The 19885-nt window shown below is 65.4% G+C and overlaps 2 protein-coding genes across 3 annotated transcripts in view; one reads left to right on the forward strand and one right to left on the reverse strand.

Moving 5' to 3' along the window:
* Morn1 (MORN repeat containing 1) overlaps positions 1-3009 on the forward strand; it is a 50265-nt gene extending 47256 nt beyond the window's left edge. The window contains exons 12-13 of one of the 2 annotated variants that reach the window (XM_046424765.2): positions 295-338; positions 2677-2780. In XM_046424765.2, coding sequence (XP_046280721.1) covers positions 295-300 — 6 coding nt within the window. In that variant the 3' untranslated portion in view covers positions 301-338; positions 2677-2780. Of the gene's footprint in view, positions 1-294; positions 339-2676 lie in introns of both variants that reach the window. The other variant, XM_046424763.2, reaches the window with a different exon arrangement.
* Positions 3010-12522: 9513 nt separating this feature from the next.
* The window catches only part of Ski (SKI proto-oncogene), a 55237-nt gene continuing 47874 nt past the window's right edge, over positions 12523-19885 (reverse strand). Inside the window, exons 2-7 of the mRNA XM_046424766.2 lie at positions 17193-17318; positions 16992-17107; positions 16490-16752; positions 16079-16371; positions 14986-15216; positions 12523-14392 (exon numbers count right to left, since the gene is read on the reverse strand). Of these exons, the coding sequence (XP_046280722.1) occupies positions 14204-14392; positions 14986-15216; positions 16079-16371; positions 16490-16752; positions 16992-17107; positions 17193-17318 (1218 nt within the window). The 3' untranslated portion in view covers positions 12523-14203. The remainder of the gene's footprint in view (positions 14393-14985; positions 15217-16078; positions 16372-16489; positions 16753-16991; positions 17108-17192; positions 17319-19885) is intronic.

The raw sequence follows: 19885 nt of genomic DNA on the forward strand, positions 1-19885 counted from the left end.
GGCTCATCAGGATTAGACAAAGGGCTCATTCACTGAGGCCCACAGTCCATGGAGCAGAGAGCCAGGCCACAGGCCACCCGGGGACTCTCTCCAGGAGTGGACGCCATAGCTCTGCCAGAGAACTGGGAGCACTCTGCCTCTGAAGGCAGAGGCGGGACCCCAGAGAGCAGCAGGGCACACGTGCCTGCCCGATGGCCCACGGGGATGCGGGTCTCCGCCTTCCTGGGGCCCTCATCACCCCTTCCCATTTGCTGGCCCAGGAAGGACTCTCAGGGAGCTCTCTTCTCCCCGCAGGCCTGATGGGACCACAGCAGAGCTGGTGGCAGACGCATACCCAGGTAGGCAGTTGTGGTGGCCCACGGTCAGGGCCCATGGCCATTCGTCCACATCTGGAGAGGCGGGCAGGAGCACAACAGGCACCCCAGCCAGCCAGCCAGCCTGCTCACAGTGGACGCTGGGGCTGCCGGCAGTGTGGGGTGTGGACCCCAGGCCCTGGGCCTGGGAGACGGAGCCCAGATGGGGAGGGGTCCGGGCTGCTGGAGGGTCGGGCGCTTGGGCCCAGGAGGATTGGAAGGTGGGGAGAATGTTCCAGAAGGGAAGAGAGCCACCGTGGGAGCCATCTGGCCATCACAGAGGGGGCTGCCATGGCAGTGGCCAAACTAGCAAGGGCTTCACTGCAGTGAGGCCATGCAGGCTTGGGTGGCAGGTCCAGGGAGAGCCAGGGGCTCATGTTGGGCCCCTGTGGACGGACACCAGCTCTCCCAGCAACAAAGCTCCTCCTGCCCTCGCCCTCCTGACCCCAGAGACCTCATAGGCAGAGCCAGGGCCTGAGCAAGCGCCCGACAGAGCTCTCGGGCCCAGTGACCCCTGCAAGGCAGGGGCCCCAGAGCCCAGACAAGCTGAATGCCTGTAGCTTCCTCAGAGGAAGAGGACACCTTCGTAGACAGGTTTTCATTCCCTGGAAGGGCTGTGGGACGGGGCAGCTGATGTCCGTCCAACTGTTTGCCTGGCCCACAAAAATGGCTGCTGCCCCGCGGCTCCAGGACTGTGGCTGGCAGCCCAGCAGGCTTCATGGCCCAGCCCCACCTCTCCAGAGTCTGGGACAGCCTGAGACATGGACTCCTCACAGATTGCTGGCAGGCCCCTGAGGTCAGCTGAGACAGGGCCACCACTCAGGCCCAGGTTCACAGCCCCCACTGTCCAGCCGCCCCAGAGGAGTGCTTAGGCTGGGAGAAGGACCAGGATTTCGGGCAGGGTCCCTCATTGCTGGACAGCAGCCCTCACGTGGTCCACTGCTGAGCCCACAGGCGGCTCTGGAGGAGCCCTGGTGTGTGCGGTTGGCTCCGGGAGGAGCACCCAGTGTGCTGGGGGTCAGCACCCTGCTCTCTCCCGTAGAGCCGCAGACCCTGGGAGAAGGGTCATTTGCCTGGGACTCATTTCCAGAGCCGTGGCAGCTCCAGGGAGTGAGGGGCCACCCAGGCGCCAGGTGACACCAGACCCAGACCTTAGCATGTGGCCACCGCCGGAGCCCCCTCCTGCCAGCCTCTTCCATCCGATGGACACGGTGCTTAGGAACGGGGTCAGATCAGGCCTGCAGCCTGGGTCCCCGGCCACTGCCCAGCTGAGCTCACCCTGGCTGCACAGCCAGCCGCCCTGGCCGGCTGGCGCAGCTGCGTGTTCTTGGGAACGCCTAGAGACAGGCTGCTTGGGAACACCCTGGCCCGCTGGGGAGGCTGACCTGATGCTGGCCGCCCGGCTGCAGAATGTGTCCCTCCCCCCAGGCACCCCAGCCCAGCGTGCAGCCCCCAGAACCGTGGCTTCTTCTGACTCAGGGAACAGACTCCTGGCCCCTGAGCCCACTCTTTGCCCCAGGAATGTGCAGGCGTCCCCCGCCCCCGCCCGGCCGCCCAGGAGAGCTGCCCGTTTTCCAGGCCTGGCGTCTGGAATGTCGATCTGCTCTGCTCAGCTGCGGCCACATTCCTGGTGTGAGCTGGGCCAGCCTGGGGAGCCTTTTCCCTGCTCTGGTGCCAGCCCCGGCGGGCGCAAGGGAGGGGGAGAGGACCGTTTCTATGGCAACCTCCCTTTTTGTTATTTCTTATTTTCTTTTTTATGGTTTCTCCAACTTTGAAGCTCTCCAGACAGTTTACAGACTGCAGAAAGGAAAAGTCGTTTTCCTGCTCGGGAGCCCCCCAGCAGGCAGCCCTCAGGCTCCCAGAGTCCTGGATGGCCCCTTTCCCGCACCGGGCTGGGCCGGGGGTGTCTAAACCAAAGCAGACGCGCCATGCCTCAGCGGCCTGCTTCCTTCAGACATTTTAGAGGAATCAAGTAATTTTCCTCCTGAAAAAAGTAGGGAAATGTTCCCAGGAGAATCGCTGAGCCACATGGCCAGTTAGCTGTGGGTGGACCCCAGGGCCAGTCGGCGGTGGGGTAGATCCGTAGGGCCAGGGCCCGAAGGCTATCCCTCATGGCCTTCTTCCAGGATCACCCACTGACCATCCAGGGGGGTGGCAGCCGCGTCCCAGGACACCTGGAGCCCCAGGTGGGCACTGGGCAGGGTCCTGAAACAAGGGTGGCAGGTGAAGATCACAGGCCGAGGGGCCTAGGACAGGGTGGGCAGGAGCCTGGGCGACCGTGTCCACCCGGGGCCCCAGGACCAGCTCCACCCATTCCTTGTAGGGGAGTATGTGATGATGATCGATGACGTGACCACCCCTCCCTTCCTGGGCCGCACACTGCCCACTGCCTTCAAACACCTGCGGGTCTTGGCCAAGGGGACTGGCCAGAAGCCCCAAGACCCTGAAGAAGGCGCTAGATCCTGAAGCCGGAGGCAGCTCCGTGACACACCTAAGAGCGCAGCACCTCGGAGGCCACCTTCGTCTGGAAGGCAAGTTCCTGCTGCCTCCCCAGGAGCCCATGTCCCATGTCCCCGAGAGGCCTGAGCAGCCTGGGTGTGCAGGGCTGCCCACAGGAGTCCCGTGGCCACTGGCTTCAATAAAGCACTCCACACCAGCTCCTGAGTGGCACGTGCATGGCCCTCCCGGGTGCCCATGTGGGTGGAGCTGGCCAGCACCGAGCTGGGAAGTCAGAGAGGTCCCACAGGACAAGTGGGGTCACTTCTGCACCCCGTAACTGGGGCCCTTGCTGCTTGGCCAATGCCCTTTGAGGCCTGCACATCTGCCCCATCCAGGCCATGCCCAGGCCAGAAGCCTGCATTCGAATTCTCTGCCAGCTCAGGCTGGGGACAGGGGTGGCCCAGCTGCCTCTGCCAGGCACTGCCCACCCATGCCAGGTCAGGCTGCTGCAGCAGCAGGCAGTGTGTCTGGGCACCACCTGCCGCAGTGATAAAGGAGGGTCGTCCAGGGGTTTCACTGCTGCCCCTGAAGGGCATGTTGGCCACTGAAGAGACCCAGGGAAGTTGGCCACTCGGTCTACCTGGATGACCCCTGCAAGGGCCTCCTGGCTTGGCCGTGCCCTCCCGGACTCCGTGCAGGCCCTCTGCGCTGGCCCTCTGTGCACTGCCTCACCGTCTCAGCCTGATGCGTGCTCTCCTGGTCATTGCGGCAGCCCGCTGCTCAGCTGGCCATGCACCACCTCCCCCGGGAGGAGTAGGCCACAGCGGGGGCCATCCATCCCCAGCCACAGCCCCCTGTCCTACCCCAACAATTGTCCCCTGTGCCCACAAGGGGCAGGATGCTGCCCTGGGCCATGCTCTCCTGCCCCCCACACCTGCCTCCACCTGCCTGCACAAGCAGCCTCATCTGGAGAGGCACAGCACCCCTTGGCTCTGGGGTGAGCAGAGCTGAGCCCCAGGTGCACACGCCCCCACGGGGAGCAGGGCAGGCAGCCCTTCTCCACGCCTTCCAAAGCCCAGGGCAGTGCCCCAGGGCAAGGCTGCATTTCCAACCTTGGGCCACCCACAGGCCATAGCCCCTCTCCACCTCGGCATCGGGCTCCCGTGCCTGACCCTGGGCACCGGCCACCAGCCTCCTCAGCCGTCGGTGGGGTTTCAGACTCCCTTGCACCTGGGCTGCACCCACCTGGCCATCTGCCTCCGAGCAACCAGGAGGGCCAGGAGGCGGGGAGCAGTGTGGGTGACTCGGGGCCACACCCGCCAACCCCCACGTGACTGCCCTGGGCACCCTCTGCCCGGCCTCCCCTCAGACACAGCGAGAGGTGTTCTGCAGCTGTTTTTTCCTGCTTCAAGATGAAACCACATTTCTGTCCAAAGAAAAACAAAGAAAATGATGTTTCAATTTAGGAAGGAAAAATTGCTGGGAACGGCAGCAGCTGCTGCGTCCCGCGTGTGGAGAGCGTCCTTTGGTATTTAATTCCCCAAAAGCATGCGTGGTTTTTAAAGTCACAAACCCACGGCTGGGAACTCAGAGCCACTGCTCCACCCCGAGGCACTGGGGCGGGTCTGCGCCTCCAGAGGGCTCCTCTGGGAACAAGAGGCCAGTCCCGGCCCTGCAGGCTCAGGCAGGCGGCTCTGCAGGACGGAGGCCCTCTACACCTCCTCCTTCCCAGGGCCAGCAGCGACCCAAACCTGCCTGTGGGCCTCAGAGCATGGGGGGCTCAGGCAGGACACTCGGTCCTCTGCCCCTGGGCTTCCTGGCAGGGCCTGAGGGCCCTAGACTGTACCCAGGGCCTCCTGGTCCCAGCCTGGAGCAACAGAGGTGGCTGTTCACTGCCAGGTTGTCCTCTGGTTGTCCCTCAACCCCTGCCAAAGAGATCCCAGTGACGGCAGCAGAAGGTGGCCGTGGACGGGCTCTGCCTCTTCCAGATAGATCCAACTCTGGGCCTGGCCAGCACCACCAGGGGGCCAGAAGACCACGTCCACCTCAGCCCCACCTTGAAACTTCCCCACAAACTAAATATATGCAAAATTTCAATTCTCCGACAATAGAAGAGGCCAGTGGAGAAGGGCTCTGTCCCGGACGCAGAAGGTGAGGGAGAACAGCGGGGTCCGCAAGGGGGCCGAGAGGGGCAGGGTCCAGCCCCAGCTGTGGTGGTGGTGGTGGACCAGGAAGCCGTGCAGCTCAGGGTCCCTCCCACCCAGGTCTGCAGCATGCCCCCAGGAGAGGGCAGGGCTCCCTAGGGCCGGCCTAGCCAGCAGCGCCGGCCCCAGGGACTCGGGGAGGCAGCCAGGGTCCCCTCTTGTCCAGGCAACCTCCTGGGCAGTTCGGAGGTCTGGCAGCTCATCTGGAGGGCCCTTCGCTGTCCTGGGGTTTGTGGGGATGGTGCATTCTCGCCCACAGGCCGTCAGCTGGTGGGCCCACTCAGGAGTCCGCCTGGCCCACCCGATGGGAGCCACTCTCCCACGGCCCACCCCCACAGTGGCCAGAACTAGCAACTGAGTGCTTAGCCTAGGACAGGGCCAGGCAGGAGGACCATGTCCAGGGGGAGGACCGTGTCCAGGCAAGAGGACCGTGTCCAGGAGGAGGACCGTGTCCAGGAGGAGGACCGTGTCCTGGGGAGGACTATGGTGTCCAGGGTGTGGCCTTTCACAGCTGCCCTCTGGTTCTGGCCCATCTTGGTCTGAGCACTGATTCCTGGGGAGCCAGGCCCGGCCTGACATAGCTCCCGTCTCACCCCAGGTGGCCCGGGGTGGCCCAGGTGGCAGTCAGCCTGCCAGCAGAGCTGGATGGGAGCTGATGGTACTTACTCGGCCGCCCCTAGGCTGCTGGGGGTGAGCATGAGGTGGGCCCAGGGGCGGGTGCAGGCCCAGGGGCGGGTGCAGGCAGGGCCTCTGGGTGCCTCCCCTGGGAACCGGGACGGGGTGGGCATGAGGCTGGCTACCCCAGAGATAGGAGTTGACCTTTGTACCCCCAGAACACCCCAAGGAGCTCTTGCCCCAGGAGGGTCTTGGGCAGGGGATCCAGTTCCCAGGCTCTGTTGAGTCCTCCCCTGAGCCCCTCTCCTGATTTGTGACCCCCCCCCCCAGGGAGGGGAACACTGCCCTTCACTGGACCCCTTAATAATATGCATTGATAGGAAGGAAGGAGCGTCCTCTGTGGTCTCTGTGGGGAGGGTAATGACAGACTGACCAAGGGAGAGGGACTCGGAGGGAGGGAGGGAGGGGTGCCTGCCCCCCCGCCCAACCCTGCTCCCAGCAAGGCCTCAGCCAGTGCACCCTGCAGACCACGAGACGTACAGGGGGTCAGCAGAGGACAGCATGAGCAGGCCGCAGCTCAGGACAGGAGCTGGACAGGTCTGTCTAGTCCCTGCCACCTTCTTATTGGGCCACCTGGCACAGGAGGCTCCTCCCAGCCTCTGCTGCTGGCCAGACTGGTCACTCAGGACACTCCCAGGGGAGGCCTCCCGGAGCCCTGTCTGCAGCCCGGGCAGCCTGCCTGGTCTCAGTGCCAGGCAGGAGATGAGGCCAGCTGTGTGGAGCCTGGGCGCCTCCCAGGCAGGGCTTCCTGGAGGGTGCCCAGCCTGCCAGACTGGTTCCTGAGCAGCCTGGCCGGCCCCTGCCAGCCCACTGCCTGCCTGGGAGCCCGCCGTCCTAGGGCCGTGTTGTGGGCAGCCACCAGGCCTGTCTCGGCATGACCCCTGGCCAGCAAACGACTCTCCGGTGACAGGAGCTGCCCGGCCCCTGCCCCTTCCCGCTCCCGTCTCTTGAGGGCAGGGAGAGCCACCCAGAGCTGAGGGGGGAGACCCTGGGGAGCACTGCCAAGAGGGACATGAAGGCCAGGAAGCCCTAGGAGGTGGGAAGAGGCTGCCTGTGGCCCCTGGTGGCCCTGGGCTGAGGCCCCAGACCCAGGACTAGAGGCCCTCAGCATGCCTTGGGAAGCCCTGTTGGGACCTGGGGACAGTAGGAAGGAGGGCCCAGGTGGCAACCCACATCCATCAGAGTGGCGCCTTCTGAGCTTCTCTTGGCATGGGGACTCAGGTCTCTGAGGAGTAGACAGGCTGACCTTTGTCATGGCCAAGGATAAGGACCATAAATAAGGCTGCCCCTGGTCAGCTGGACAGCCCCAGCAAGGCCTAGCCAGTTGTGACTCTCAGGGGGACAGTGCCAATCTTGAGGACAATCTGCATTGATTGGAAGGAACACTTCCTCCTGCAGGTACCTTCACCCCAACCCTGGACAGGGGAGCCCCCGAGTAATACATCTCCAGAACCCCACTGGGGTGGGCCTGAGTGTGAGGGAGCCCCTCAGGGCCACCTGCCCACTGAGACCCCAGCCACCAGGGCAAGCGGCAGGCCTCGGGTGCACAGGAGAGGCTGGCCTGGTCCCCAGGCCTCCCTGGATCCTGGGCCCGCAGCAGGGATGGGCCCCAACACAGGGTCCTGGCACCTCTGGCTCCCGGGCACGGTCCACTTGCTCAGTGCCAACAGGGGAAGCCAGGACCCAGCCCTGGCTGGACCGACTCTGGGCGGCTGGCTCCCTACTGCCCGGCCTGTGGCTGCCCCTAGGAAGCCTCCCCCGGGAACCCGCAGCCTTGGCTCTCGCCAAGGTGGTAGAACCAGGCTGTCCAGGCCCAGGCCGGCTCCGTGCCCTGCCATCCTGACCCGGCATGGGTGGGCCTGGCCCTCACGTCCGCCTGGCTTCTGAAGCCCAGGCTGCCCCTCCTGGGTCTCATCAGCTACACTAACCTCGACTGGGGATCTGTGGAGGGTGTCACCGTAGCCCTCACTCGGGGAGAGTTAGGCCCTGGCCAGAGGGGAGGGAGTTCAGCCTGGAGCTGGGGCAGTAACGAAAAGAGGTCCCCAGGATGGGAGGAGCGGTCCAGGCCGTGGGGGCTGGGGTCTCAGTGGGCGGTGGGCCAAGGGTGGCCCCGAGGGGAGACGCAAGCTGTGGGTACAGGGGACAGGTATGCGCGTATCATGGGCTCACCTCCCTGATGGAGGCGAGGGGGCAGGGTGGGGTCCCAGAAGGAGAGGTATTTCTGGGGTCCCTCTCTGCAAGCTTTGTGATGTGGGGGCTCCTGTGATTGGAGCCACTAAGACCCCGACCCCCAGCTACCCCTGCCGGCCTAGGAAAGGTGGGCTCGGGGAGCAGGCAGCTGTACTGGACAGGAAGGGCCGGCCACCCCCTGTCTGCCCATGGAGGTGACTCCCTTCAGCGGTCGACTGAGCCCTCCTGGGACCCGGGGGTCAAATCACCCAAGAGCAGGACTGCCCAGGCTGGTGACTCCCTCACCCATGGCCAGAGGGAGTGGGAATTTGGGGTGACATCACACAGTGTCTTTCCCTGAGATGGGCACACTGTGGGGGCGCTGTGAGACCAGGGTGCAGCCAGGGCAGGGGGCCCAGGCCCCACGGCAGCTTTCTGGGCTGGGTGACCCTGGCCCTCAGGATGGGGTACGGCACTGTATCTGTTGCACGCTGAGCTGTCAGCTCAGGTCCAGGCTGGGTCCTATCCAGGAGTGGCCCCAGGAAGCCACCAAGCACCGTAGGGCACTCTAGGCAGGGTGTCCCCTGCCAAGTGGGGTGAAGTGTCCCAAGTCCTGGGCAGAGCCTGCTGTTGGCGGGGCCCCAGCCCTGGGGTCAGCTCACCTGGCCCAGGGCCATCTGCGTGAGGCAGCATGCTAGGCACACTGGGGCCCCAGAGGGCAGCTGCCCTCATTTGGGACTCCAGGGCCTGCCGTTCGTTCCCTTCTGTCCTGTCCTGTCCTGAACAAGCAGTGGGAGGCCTTGACCGCCGCAGCTTGAGCTACGCTGGGCAGCCCAGAGCTCACCCTCCCAAGCTGGGGCTCAGCACATGGCCCCCATCCTAGAGTGGCCTGGGATGGCTGCAGGGAGGGTGGACGTCCTACGGCCCTGGACAAGGGGCTCAGGGACAAGGGGCTCAGGGACGCTGTTATTTGGGCCTGACCCAGAACGGGTCCTTTGCTGGGGTCTTTGAGGAGGGGCCCCACACGGAGCTCTCTCTTTCGGGTGCCCTGTCCCTGGGTCTCAGGACCAGGTCCCTGGGCAGCAGGAGCACCACGGGCAAGAGCCTGGACCCGGATTCCTGCCAGGGAAGGCTGCCAGGCCCAGCCACGGGAGCCGGAAAGTCCAGCCCAGCCGGGTTGGACTCCTGGCCCAGCACAGGATGCTGCAAAGACTAGCCGGGCTGGCAGGCTCCCCGGCCTGTCCCCCGCCTGCAGTGGGCCACCTGCTCCGGGCCGGGTGCCCTCAGTTCTGAGGCCTCCACCCACCTGGCGAGGCCTGGTCACAGATGGCTATGTGCGTCAGAGACCACGGGGTGGCAGAGGAGGGCAGGCATCCAGTCCTCAAATGTCCTGTGCCCGCCCCTCCCCAGGGTCACTGGAGCAGAGTGGGTTTTGGTCATGGTGGGTAGTGTCCTCCCAGGCCAGCCCTGCTGGGTCACAACCCTGCCCCTTCCTCAGGGAAGACTGTCCCCGGGTCCCTTTTCCTTAGCATCTCCACCTTCCTGCAGGTGACCGGTTCCACAGGCCCTAGGGTGGAGGTCCTCCCCTCAGTCTTGTGTGGTGGGGCCTGGGCCTTGTCTCATGCCAGCTACAAAAGTCAGTGACCCTGGGACAGGCTGGACGTGGGGTCGTTAGTGCAGGTGCTGGGCCGAGGCTGGACAGCCTGGGTTGGGTAGGGCAGCGGGTGGATCCCTCCCAGCCTGGGGGCATCCAGCTCAGAGTGCCCCACCTCCAGCAGCAACCAAGCAGCAGGGCTGCTGACCACCACTGGGCACCCAGGACCCCAGGGCACACCAAGGGCACAGGCTGTCACGCAGAGCCCACTGGGCGGGGGGCAGGGGCCAGGGGCACACAGTGGATGGGCCGCCTCCCCAGGGACAGCCCTTGGGCTGCAGTCAGCCCCCTTGACCACAGACTGGGGCTCCAGGAGGGGAGACGGGCACAGCCGTGACCTAGGGTGGCTGGGGGGACGCAGCTGTTGGTGACCAAGACAGAAACGGAAACTGGGACAGGAGTCACTGGGCCGGGATGGAAACTAGGGCCCAGCTGGAGGGCCACCCCCCACGCTGCCTCCCAGTCCAGGCTCACCTTTGCCCCAGGTCTCAGGGGGTCCCGGACCCAGACACCAGCCAGGAAGAGGGTGCAGAGCGGCTGCTGCAGGGGCCAGAGCTGCTCCCACCCTGCCTCCCTGCCCCCTGGCACCCCTGCAGCATGCAGGCAGGCCCTGGGGAGGGCCCCTGGCATCTACCCTGGGTCTGGGGCGCCAGAGCCTGTGGTGCCCAGCCCAAGACCCTGGAAGGCAGGGTGCCCACGCTGCACGTAGCCTCCCCAGGACAGCCTCACTGGCAGCTACCTGCCCACTACTGCCTCTGGGCCCTGCTGCACTGGACCCCAGCTGCCCACCCTCTGTCCCTCCCTCGGCTCTGCACGTCAGCCCTGCGTGTACGGTGCACAGGGAGTCCCAGTGGCAAGGGCCATGCCAGTTGGCTGGCAAGTCCCCACGGGCCGTGGAGATGGCCCATTGCCGGACACCCATCCACAGCTCCTGGGTGGCCCCGTGTGCGGCACTGGGCAGAGCAGGCCCTTAGTTGCCCAGGCCACAGAGCACACGTGAGCCCTGCTGGGTGGGCCCAACGCTCTCTTCTGGACCCACAGTCCCCGACCAGGACCTGGCCTGCCTGGGAGGCCAGGCCAGGCCAGGACGGTGGGCTTTCCCAGCTCCATGGCAAGGGGTGGGGATGACCCTGACTGGAGCCCACCCTGCGTCCCTCTCCCCACAGCTCCCAGGGTGGGCCCTCCCAGGGCAGGGCAGGGCAGGGCAGGGCAGGGCGGTTTCTCTTGGCCCTAGGATGGGGACGAAGGGGACCCAGGAGTCCTGCCAGGGGATGGGCTGAGCTTCCCCAAACCACTGCTTGCAAGAGGTTAGATGCCCTCTGACGAGGGGCCAGGCCAGAATGGGGAGGCTGGACCTGGGTGGCTAAGTGTCAGAAGGTGACTGACAGCTGAGCCCCAGGGCCCCTGTGGTGAGTCCTTCCTCGGTGAAGTGGGCTCTGTACACATCTCTGCTTGCTCCTCAGGGCAGCCTCCTGGACCCAGGGTCGGAGGCCACTATCCAGCAACACTGCTGGCTCTTCAGGGAGCAGGCCCCAGGGACAGCTTCATTCCGCAGCTCCCCGTGGAGGCCTGGCCAGCAAGGGTCTCCTCAGCCCTTCTCTGCCCACTGCGGGTCCCAATCCCAGGCTGGCCAAGCCACCGGAGCACCAGGCCAGGGCTCCGGCTGACGTCCACAGCTGCAAAGGACCCAGGGCCCAAGTGCACGGGAGGTCAGGGCAGACCTGCACTGGCCCCGAGGGTCCGGGGGGGCACAAGCACAGCTGCCCGCAGCGCCCTCGGTCCTGTGCTGCACAACGCCGTCCGTGTGTGGGGGCAGGACTAACAGGTACACAGTGAGAGAGAAACATGCCAAGCGTCTTTTTCCTTTTAAAATCAGGCATTTATAAACAAGAAAGCATACATTAATTACATAAAAATAGTTTTCCAATAGCAGAGAAGCCATCGACTGTCATTAGCAGCAGCATAGGACAGGGTGCGGGTGCAGGTTATAAGGTGGAGGTGGGGTCTGCTTCCTCGATCCTGCCTGAGTGGAGAAGGGCGCCTCCCGCCAGGGTGGGGGCGGTCCCGGGGGCGGGGGGGGGGGGGGGGGGGGGCTGGCTGGAGGCGCCCGGGGCTGCTCGGTCCCTCCAGCGGATGAGCATCTTTTCCCTCAGTTAAAAACAACCCAGAAAATAAGACGACTAACAGGTAAGAAAAGTTTCTAAAAAGGACCCGCCATACACAGGTATAAAACAGGGCGTGAGACGAGACGGTGTTCACACGCCAGCCGCTCCACACTGGCTGGTCCTGGAGGAGAGCGGGCGGCGGGACGGTCAGCCGCTCCACACTGGCTGGTCCTGCAGGAAAGCAGGGCGGCGGGACGGTCAGCTGCTCCACGAATACGAATGTTATTGCTGTTGTTTTTCCCTTCGTTAACAATCTTCTTCCGCATAGAAACAATGAGCAATGAGGCCGCACAGTCCCCGACGATGGCTACACACAGGGAGAGTCAACAGCCAACGCGATACCTCTTCTCCCTTTTTATGAAAAGAACCTCACTGACGGGGCGGGGGGGGGGGGCGCGGGCAGGCGAGGGGGGCGCAGCAGGGCTGCCCCTGGAGGGAATCGGCAGGGACCACCCAGCGCCCCACCCACTCACCCGGGGCAGGGACCCGGGGGCCAGGCGGAGGCAGCCGAGCTGCCCAGGAAGGCCCGAGCACAAACTGCTGGTGAAGGAGCCTGCCCACCCCATCCTACCGCCCACTGGCTCTGGCAGGAAGTGGTGGCAGGCATGGGCCCAGGTGGGACACACTCGCGAGACAACAGGACCTTCCCAGGGCCAGCTGGCACGCGGGAGTTCCACCACGTCACAGCGCTTCCCATACTGGAAGAGGGCCTGGGTACCACGGTGACCAGGCAGGGCCAGGAGGCCCTGCCCCACAGTGGCCGAGAACAGCGTGTCCCTCCGGGGCCCAGCACACAGCGGGGCCTGGCTCACTGCGATCCTCAGACCTGGCGAGAAAGAGCCACACACAAGCACGCCACACACTTAAAGCTTTGCTCCAACTGAATCCTTTAGTTTCCCTTCAAGAAATGACTGAAAAAACACAATTCTGGAAAAACATGGCTGGAAACAGCGTTCTGCGTGCTGCGTAACAAAACGGACCCTTTACAAGAAGACACGGTAATAATGCCCATGGACGGGTCTACCTACGGCAGGGCGCGACACCCCATGCATACAGGTCTCGTAACTGCAAAAGGAAAAGAAAAGCCAAAGAAAAACCCCAAACAAACGCTGCCTATACATGATGTCCCTTTGCATTGCACTTCACAAGGGGGTCCCGGCAGCCACCGAGCCCCCTCAGTAAACCAAGGGCAAGACCCCACAGGCAATTTTGTCACCCGGGCGTCAGGGCTTAGCAGTCTCTGGTCTTTGTTGGTCGCTGCCGGCGGCGTGGGGCGATTCCAAGGCCCTCGGCCCTGCACACGTGGTCCCTGCCTCCCCCGCGTGCAGGGCCTGGGCGCCAGGACTCGAGCGGACTCCTGTGCCATCGCCCACGTAACGAAGACCACAACTTCGGAGGGTGGCCGCCTTTGTCTACCGGGAAATCATCCTTCAAGCTTGGGCATAGAAACCTTATACAATTGCATAACAGTTGAGGGCAAACGAGATTATTTGGAATAAATGCAAGTAACCTATTCTGACAGTGGCAGGTTCAGTCGCTGCTGAGACGATGTTGTGGGGGTGAGAAGACGAGTCGGGCTGGCTGTACAAGACGCTGGAAGGCACAGAGCGACCCCCAAGTTCAGTTTCTGCGATTCGTTTCTTGTGATTCCCTTGTTCAACCAAGCACCAGAGGGGATTCCAAGCACTCAGCACTTAGGGTTTGCACTGCTCTAGAAATTGGTAAAAACTTAGTCAACAGGAGTAGAAAGACAGGGCCGGTTTCTGACAAAGTGCAGTTCCAAGTATACATTTAAATGAACAAATAAAAAAGTAATATAATGCTGTGTTTTGTTCCAATGCTGCAGCCTCAGTCCCGAAACGGGGCACCGTGGCCGACTGGACAGGCTCCCGCGGCCTAGGTGCTCCTGCCTGGCCACGCCACGCCCTGCACGGGCCAGCACCTCGCGGGGGGCGCTGGGTGGTGGAGCTGGGGGCAGAGGAGCCCAGGGCAGCGGCATGGCGGGCGGGTGGGTGGGGTGGCCAGGGGCGGCGTAAGGCGGGCAGTGCTGGGCTCGTCCGGCTCGCGGCGCTCTCCCTGCTCCTCCTGGCAGCAGCAGGAAGACCCGGGTCCTTGTTGCTGAAAAAATAGACTCTGAAGAAAAACCCCTGCTGTCCTCACAGCCGCGGGCACAGACGAGCGGTGATGGCTTCTGGGCGGGCACACGCCGCCCGCCACATGGGCCTCACATGGCGACGGCCGGGGCTCCGCAGTCAGTCAGTCTTTTAAAAAATGTGTTGGCTTTCTGAGTATCAAGTCTCCTGGTGGATTTTAAATAGCTTATAACAAAAGTGTCCACGTTAGAACCTCCGGCCACAGAGGCTGCGCCGCGGCTGCTCCCCTGCACTGGGCCAGCGGGGATTCTGCAGTGGATCCCGACAGTGCGCGGCGCCAACACTCACTTGGTAGTAGGCACAGAAGAGACGTTGTGCTGGGGGCTGCACCCCGCCTGCGGCCCGCTGCCCCGAGTTGTGTGCGCACCCGACACGGGCAGGCGGCGCTGGGCTAGGGCTCCGGCTGGGCACTGCCCTCGCCTCCCGCGTTCTCCGGGCGGGGCCGCGGCCACAGCTGCTCCTGCAGCTCCTTCACCACCTTCTCCAGGTGCTCCCGGGCCTCGCGCTCCCGCAGCAGGTCTGCCCGCAGCTGCTCGCGGTCCGCCTCCGCGTGCTGCAGCTTCACCTGCAAGTCCTCGATCTGAAAGGGACCCAGGCGGTCAGCAGCGACGCCTGGCCCTCGGCCTCTTCTCCCTGGGCTGGCTCCTGTTCACCTGCCTCGTGCCCAGCGCACCTCTCTGCCCCTGGGCTGCTGAGGCAGGGCCTGGAGGGCGGCACGGGCACAGCAGGCCAGCAGCCCCGCCCTACCCTGGTCCCAGGGCTTGGGCCAGCTCGTGCCCACTCGCATGGAGCCATGCAGCACCTTCCTCGTCTCCCCAAGGCCCGCATCTGGGAAGGCTCTGCTCTGTGCCAGGCCACCCTGCCCGTGTCCCCAGCCTGATGGGGGGTATGGCCCAGTCCTGCGATCCGCCAGAGCCCCCTCCTCCCCGGGCACGGGCTCCCTGCACCTGGGCCCGCTTCAGAGCTTGTTTCTCAAAAAAACCACCAAGAGAACGCGGATAGGAGGGCGCCCTCAGCGCTGGGGCCACGCGGGTCCCGACGGGGGAAGGCCCCCGTCCTGGCCTGCGACACAGCCCTGCCTGTCGTGAGCACGTGGCGGCCCGCCACCAGGGTCCACGCAGCCCCTCAGCCATCGGGTGGCCTGCCCATGCGCCTCCGGCCCCTGCCGCCTACCTGCGCCGAGTACTTGGCCCGCAGGCGGCCGGCCTCGCAGCCCTTGTCACACACCCGGACCTGCCGCGCCTGCTCCAGCTCCCGCTTGAGGCGCACCCGAGACTCGTTGGCCTCCTTCATCTTCTTCTCGTTCTCCGCGCGGAGGCGCTCGATCTCCTTCCTCAGGCTGCGCTTGGCCTCCGTGGCCTCCCGCAGCTTCTCCTTCTTGGCCACACGCAGGAACTCCAGCTCCTGAGGGCAGGCAGGCAGGCCGGCCCGGGTCACGGCCAGCCCTGGCTTCCCACGGCCACGCACGTCCACCCACACCTCCTCCCCCAGAGGCCAGTGCCACATCCTCCTGGGGGCCAGCGCACAGTGGGGCCACAGCCTCCAGGCCCAGGCCCAGGCCGCCCCCACCCCCACCGTTGGAACACTGGTGACTCACACTTCTCTGCAGACGCCTCGTGAGCACGCGTGGGAAGTCCCACCTCCACCCAGAACTGGGACAGTGTGCTGGGGGCGGGGCAGACACTCGGGGCCACCTGAAACCCTGCAGCTCCAAGGCCCCGGGCGAGTTGTCTACAGCCCACGCAGGTGGAGCCCCCGGAGCTGCCGACGCCAGCCAGGGTGAGCCTCCCTCCCCAGGTGGCTGCCTGGCCTGCGTCCCCCTGGTTCCCGCGGGAGCAGTGGAAGGAGGCCTGGCCATAGCACAGTGGCGAGGCAGCCCGGGCACAGTGCAGTGAGGTCTGCTGCTGACCCTGGAGAGTGCGGCGGCTCAGCAGCAGCCGCGGCTCCCACGCCCAGTGCCCAGCCAGAGAGCGTCTCAGCCCCTGCAGAGTCCAGCCTGCAGAACACTGCACGGGGTGCCAGCTTCCCGAGCTGGGCTCCACACGGGCCTCTGGTTGGACATATGGGCCCTGATGGGAATGTGGTGGCCAAACCAACCGCAGGGGCCTCCCTGGAAGCCCCGAGGGACTTCTGGAGATGAAGATGGCCCCGTCAAGACCTCGGCACACTGGGAAGGCCCCCAGAGGCGCAGGGCACCCATGAGGCAGCTGGTAGGAGGCAGGTACCAAGGGCCTGGGGCCCCTCAGTGCCCCGCTGCCCAGCTCACCTGGTGCAGGCTGCGCTTGGCCTGCAGAGCCGCGCTCAGCTTCTCCTCCTGCTTCACGCGCATCTTGACCACCTCGTGCAGGAACTTCTCCTTGGCTTCCCGGGTGTCCAGGCCGCCCTCCAGGGCCTGCCGGAGGTGCTCCAGCTCCGCCTCCAGCCCGCTCGGGGTGTCCACAGGGGCCGCAGCATCCGGGGCAGCTGCGGGCGGGGCGTGCACTCCCGGGGAACTCAGGTCCTTGGCAGAGCTGGACGAGGTAAAGGACGGCGAGGACAGCGAGGACAAGGAGGAGGTGACTGGGGAAGACAGGCTGAAGTCAGGGGGTGCTCGAGGGAGGGCTGGGGGATGCCAAGGACACGGCCAAGCAGGCCCTGCCCAGGGTGCTGCTCGCAGGAAGCACCGAAGGGAACTTACACTCCTCTCTGCTCTCAACTTCGACCTCGGCCTCTGAGTCCTTGTCCTCTTCGGGGGCAGCGACGGGTGCCAGTGTCTCCGGAGCTCCCGGGGTGTCTGTGGTCAACTTCCGCTTTCGCGGCTGAATGCACGAGGTGAGAGGCTCGGGGGCCCGGGAGACGGCAGCGGTGCATGGCGGGCTGCTCACCACCTTCTGCTGGGCTGGTGGCGCGAGGGCCACATTGGGGGCCACAGCCGTCTCGAAGCTCTTGTAGGAGTAGAAGCTGCCAAGGGCATTGCAGGCGTGGGCTGGGAAGTGGCCCCGGAGCCCACGGCCGCCCACCCTCCACACAGGGCCAGCACCATGACAGTCCCCAGCTGGGTCCAGGAGGTACTTTCTCCCCACGCTGACCCTCAGTCAGCCTGGTGCCCGGCAGGGCCGGACCGTGGACAAGCCACGGGGAAGCTGTGGGAAGCTCGCTGCACCCGAGGGCCCTGGCCAGAGGCGCAGGTCGGCACTCACCTGTCTCGGATCAGGGCCGGGAGGTGGGGGGAGAGCTCTTTTTCACTCGTGGAAACTGCAGGGGACCAGGGTCGGAAAGCGGAGAGGCGCTGGCGAGGGTGAACGCAGCCCAGGCCCTGTCAAGAGAGTCGCACGGTCAGCGGACGGAGAGGCCAGGCCAGGCCCACCTCCCCGGGGACCCCGCAGGGCCTGGTGGAGCACCTTATTGGAGGAGGCAGCCAAGGTCCGCAGCCAGCTGGACTGCTTGTCCTTCTCGGGGGACGCAGGGGGCTGAGAGCAGGCAGCATCCGTTTTGGGTCTCATGGAGGCCGGGGGCTCAGAGGACACCTGCGATCAACACAAAAGGCCCCGTTGGCACTGCTGGGGCACACAGGCACCCCTGTGTGTGGAGCACCCCCGAGAGCCCAGCTCGCGGCTCCAGAGGCCTCGTGCAGAAAGGCCACCGTCATCCCCATGGGAACAGAGCAGTGCTGTGCTGCCTGTGCGGGGTGACGAGGTGACCTCACCCCACAGCTGCAGGCTCTGGCCTCCACAGAGGCTCCGCCTGACCATCACTCCCTGCCCTCGTCCATTCGCGCCACCTCCTATAGCATCTTGTGTTCCTGCAGAGACCTAGAGGGAGCTGCTGTCCTGCCCACACCAGGGATGGGGGCTGACCCAGCCACAGGGCCATGGCACCTGCTGAGAGGCCAAGCACGTCGGTGCTGACCCAGAGTAGCTGGGAAGGGGCCACCCTGGCAGGAGGCTCACTGGCCAGGTGCGGACCCGATGTGAGGCTGCCTGTGGGTGAGGGGACCGCAGAGTGCCCGGCGTGGCCACGGCCACCACTCTGCTAGAGAGCAGGCGTCTCAGTTGTCTACCGCCAAGCAAGACAGGCTTGACAGGCGCTGCCCTGGGGGCCTCCAGTCAGAGCTGGGAGATGTGCCCTCCACCCTAGCTCGTCCTAAGCACCAGCTCTGGCTCCTGAGTGCCCCACATGTGCCCTTGGAACCAGAGACACCAATGCTCCTGGCCCAGTCAACGTGGAAAAGCCAGCGACCAGGCTCCAAACCTGAGGGACAGTTCATCTGCAAACCAACAGACACAGGGTCTTTCCAGAGCACAAAGGCAGGAGACCGACCACCCTTCCTGAGCCTGGAGCCAGAGCAGGAATGACGAGGGGCCGGCTCTCCGGGCCGCAGGGAGGGCCTCGGGGCAGCAGAGCCAGGGTCCCACTTGGGGGCCTGGAGAGAGGCTCCCTTTCCAGGGACGGAGTGCTAGATGCAGGGCTCCTCCTACCTTCCAGGGACATTTGAGAAAACACTGTCAGCAGCTAGTCCTGTGGGGTGCAGCAGGACCCTGCTTCCCAGGGCAGGGTCACCAGGAGGGCAGGCTGGGCTCAGGAGGAGCCGGAGACCCCCTCTCCTCTGGGCCAGGACCTGGCGGGGGCAGAAACCCTGCTGTGGGCAGTTTCTAGAACCTGCTCTCAGCCGCCACACAGCCACCCGGGCAGGCGTGCAGCGTGCCCAGCCTCTCGGGGCGACCACTCCGGGGCTGCCCCAGGCCCTGCATGCCCTGCGGGGGCGGGGGGTGGCAGGGCCCCCTGGGGAACTACAGTGAGGGCACGAGGGCTGGCGCTGCCGGGGGGGGGGGCTTCCTGCCAGCGGGCGGAGGGCAGGAGTGGAAAGTGAGCTCTGTTCGCACCGGAAAGCCACAGCCGCCGCGTCACAAGCCCGTCAGACGCCCCGTGTGCCCAGTCGAGAAGCCCGGCGGGTCTGGAGAAAGGTGTGGAGGGAGACGGGGTGGGGCAGGCTGCGGAGGCCACCATGCCCAGGGTGGGGTCCCTGGGGGGGGGTCCCTGGGACAATCCTCCGGAGACTCTGTTCTCACCCCCACAGCGAACACCACCTCTTACGAGGTGAGGCCGACTGGTTCTCAAACCCAGGCACCACGGGGACTTGCCCTCAGCACCAGGGGTCACGGCGAGCCCACGCGTGGGCTGGGACGCGTGCCCAGCGTCGCCGACAGTGACAGACACCGCGTCACCCTCTGAGGACTGGCTGAGACAAGGCGCTCTGGTTTGTGACCTCCTTCGGGCCCTCACACGCCTCACAAGGCCAGAGACTGAGCAGGGCTGCACAGAGCCGCCCTACGTCCAGGGGCCGCGGGCCGCAGCCTACCCCGGGCCACCTCCCCCTGGAGCCCCGACAGGAGATGCTGCTCCCCACACCCCACCAGCAGGGGTAAGCCTGTCCAAGGCCAGGCAGGCAGGAAGACCAGGCTCAGGGCCGTGGACACCTCCGCCCCCCAAAGACCAGGGAACCAGGCCAAGACCCCCTGCAGCGTGGCAGCCGGGGAAAGCCGAGGGGTCCGTGCGTGTGTTCACAGCTCAGGGGGGACACGCCCCGCCTCCAACTGACCTGGGCTGAGGCAGAGCGGCCAGATGACAGGGTGTCTGTGGCACAGGGGTGGCCAGCAGGGGCCTGCCAGCTCCAGAGCCCCAGGGCTCCTCCCAGTGGCCCTGAACCTGGCTGCAGCCCCACCTGAGCAGCTGCCCAAGTAGGGAAACCCCCAGAGGGCACGGCAGGAGTGAGGGGCCACTGAGGGACCCTGACACGGGGCCAGCGTCCCCTCCCTGTTTCTCAGAGAAACAAGCTCCCTGCTGCAGCTCCAGGGCGCCCTGGAGTGTCCTGCGACTGGCTGCAGGGCCTCCCTGGCCACCCTCCCAGCCGCTCCTCACGCCCTCCCTGGGGCAAGTGGGGCGGCAGACGAGGGGGAGGAACTGACCAGCACCCTGCCCAACCTCCCCACACTGCCCTGGCCACTCTGCCCGACTGGATGGTCCTCAGGGTCTGCTGAGCAGCAGGGAGAGCAGGAGACCAGCTACAATGACCTGGCCATGCAGGGCACAGCCC

Source organism: Marmota monax, unplaced genomic scaffold, assembly GCF_021218885.2.
Source record: "Marmota monax isolate L192 unplaced genomic scaffold, Marmota_monax_Labrador192_F-V1.1 WCK01_AAM20220418_F8-fsc00080, whole genome shotgun sequence".
In the NCBI taxonomy this organism is placed as follows: domain Eukaryota; kingdom Metazoa; phylum Chordata; class Mammalia; order Rodentia; family Sciuridae; genus Marmota; species Marmota monax.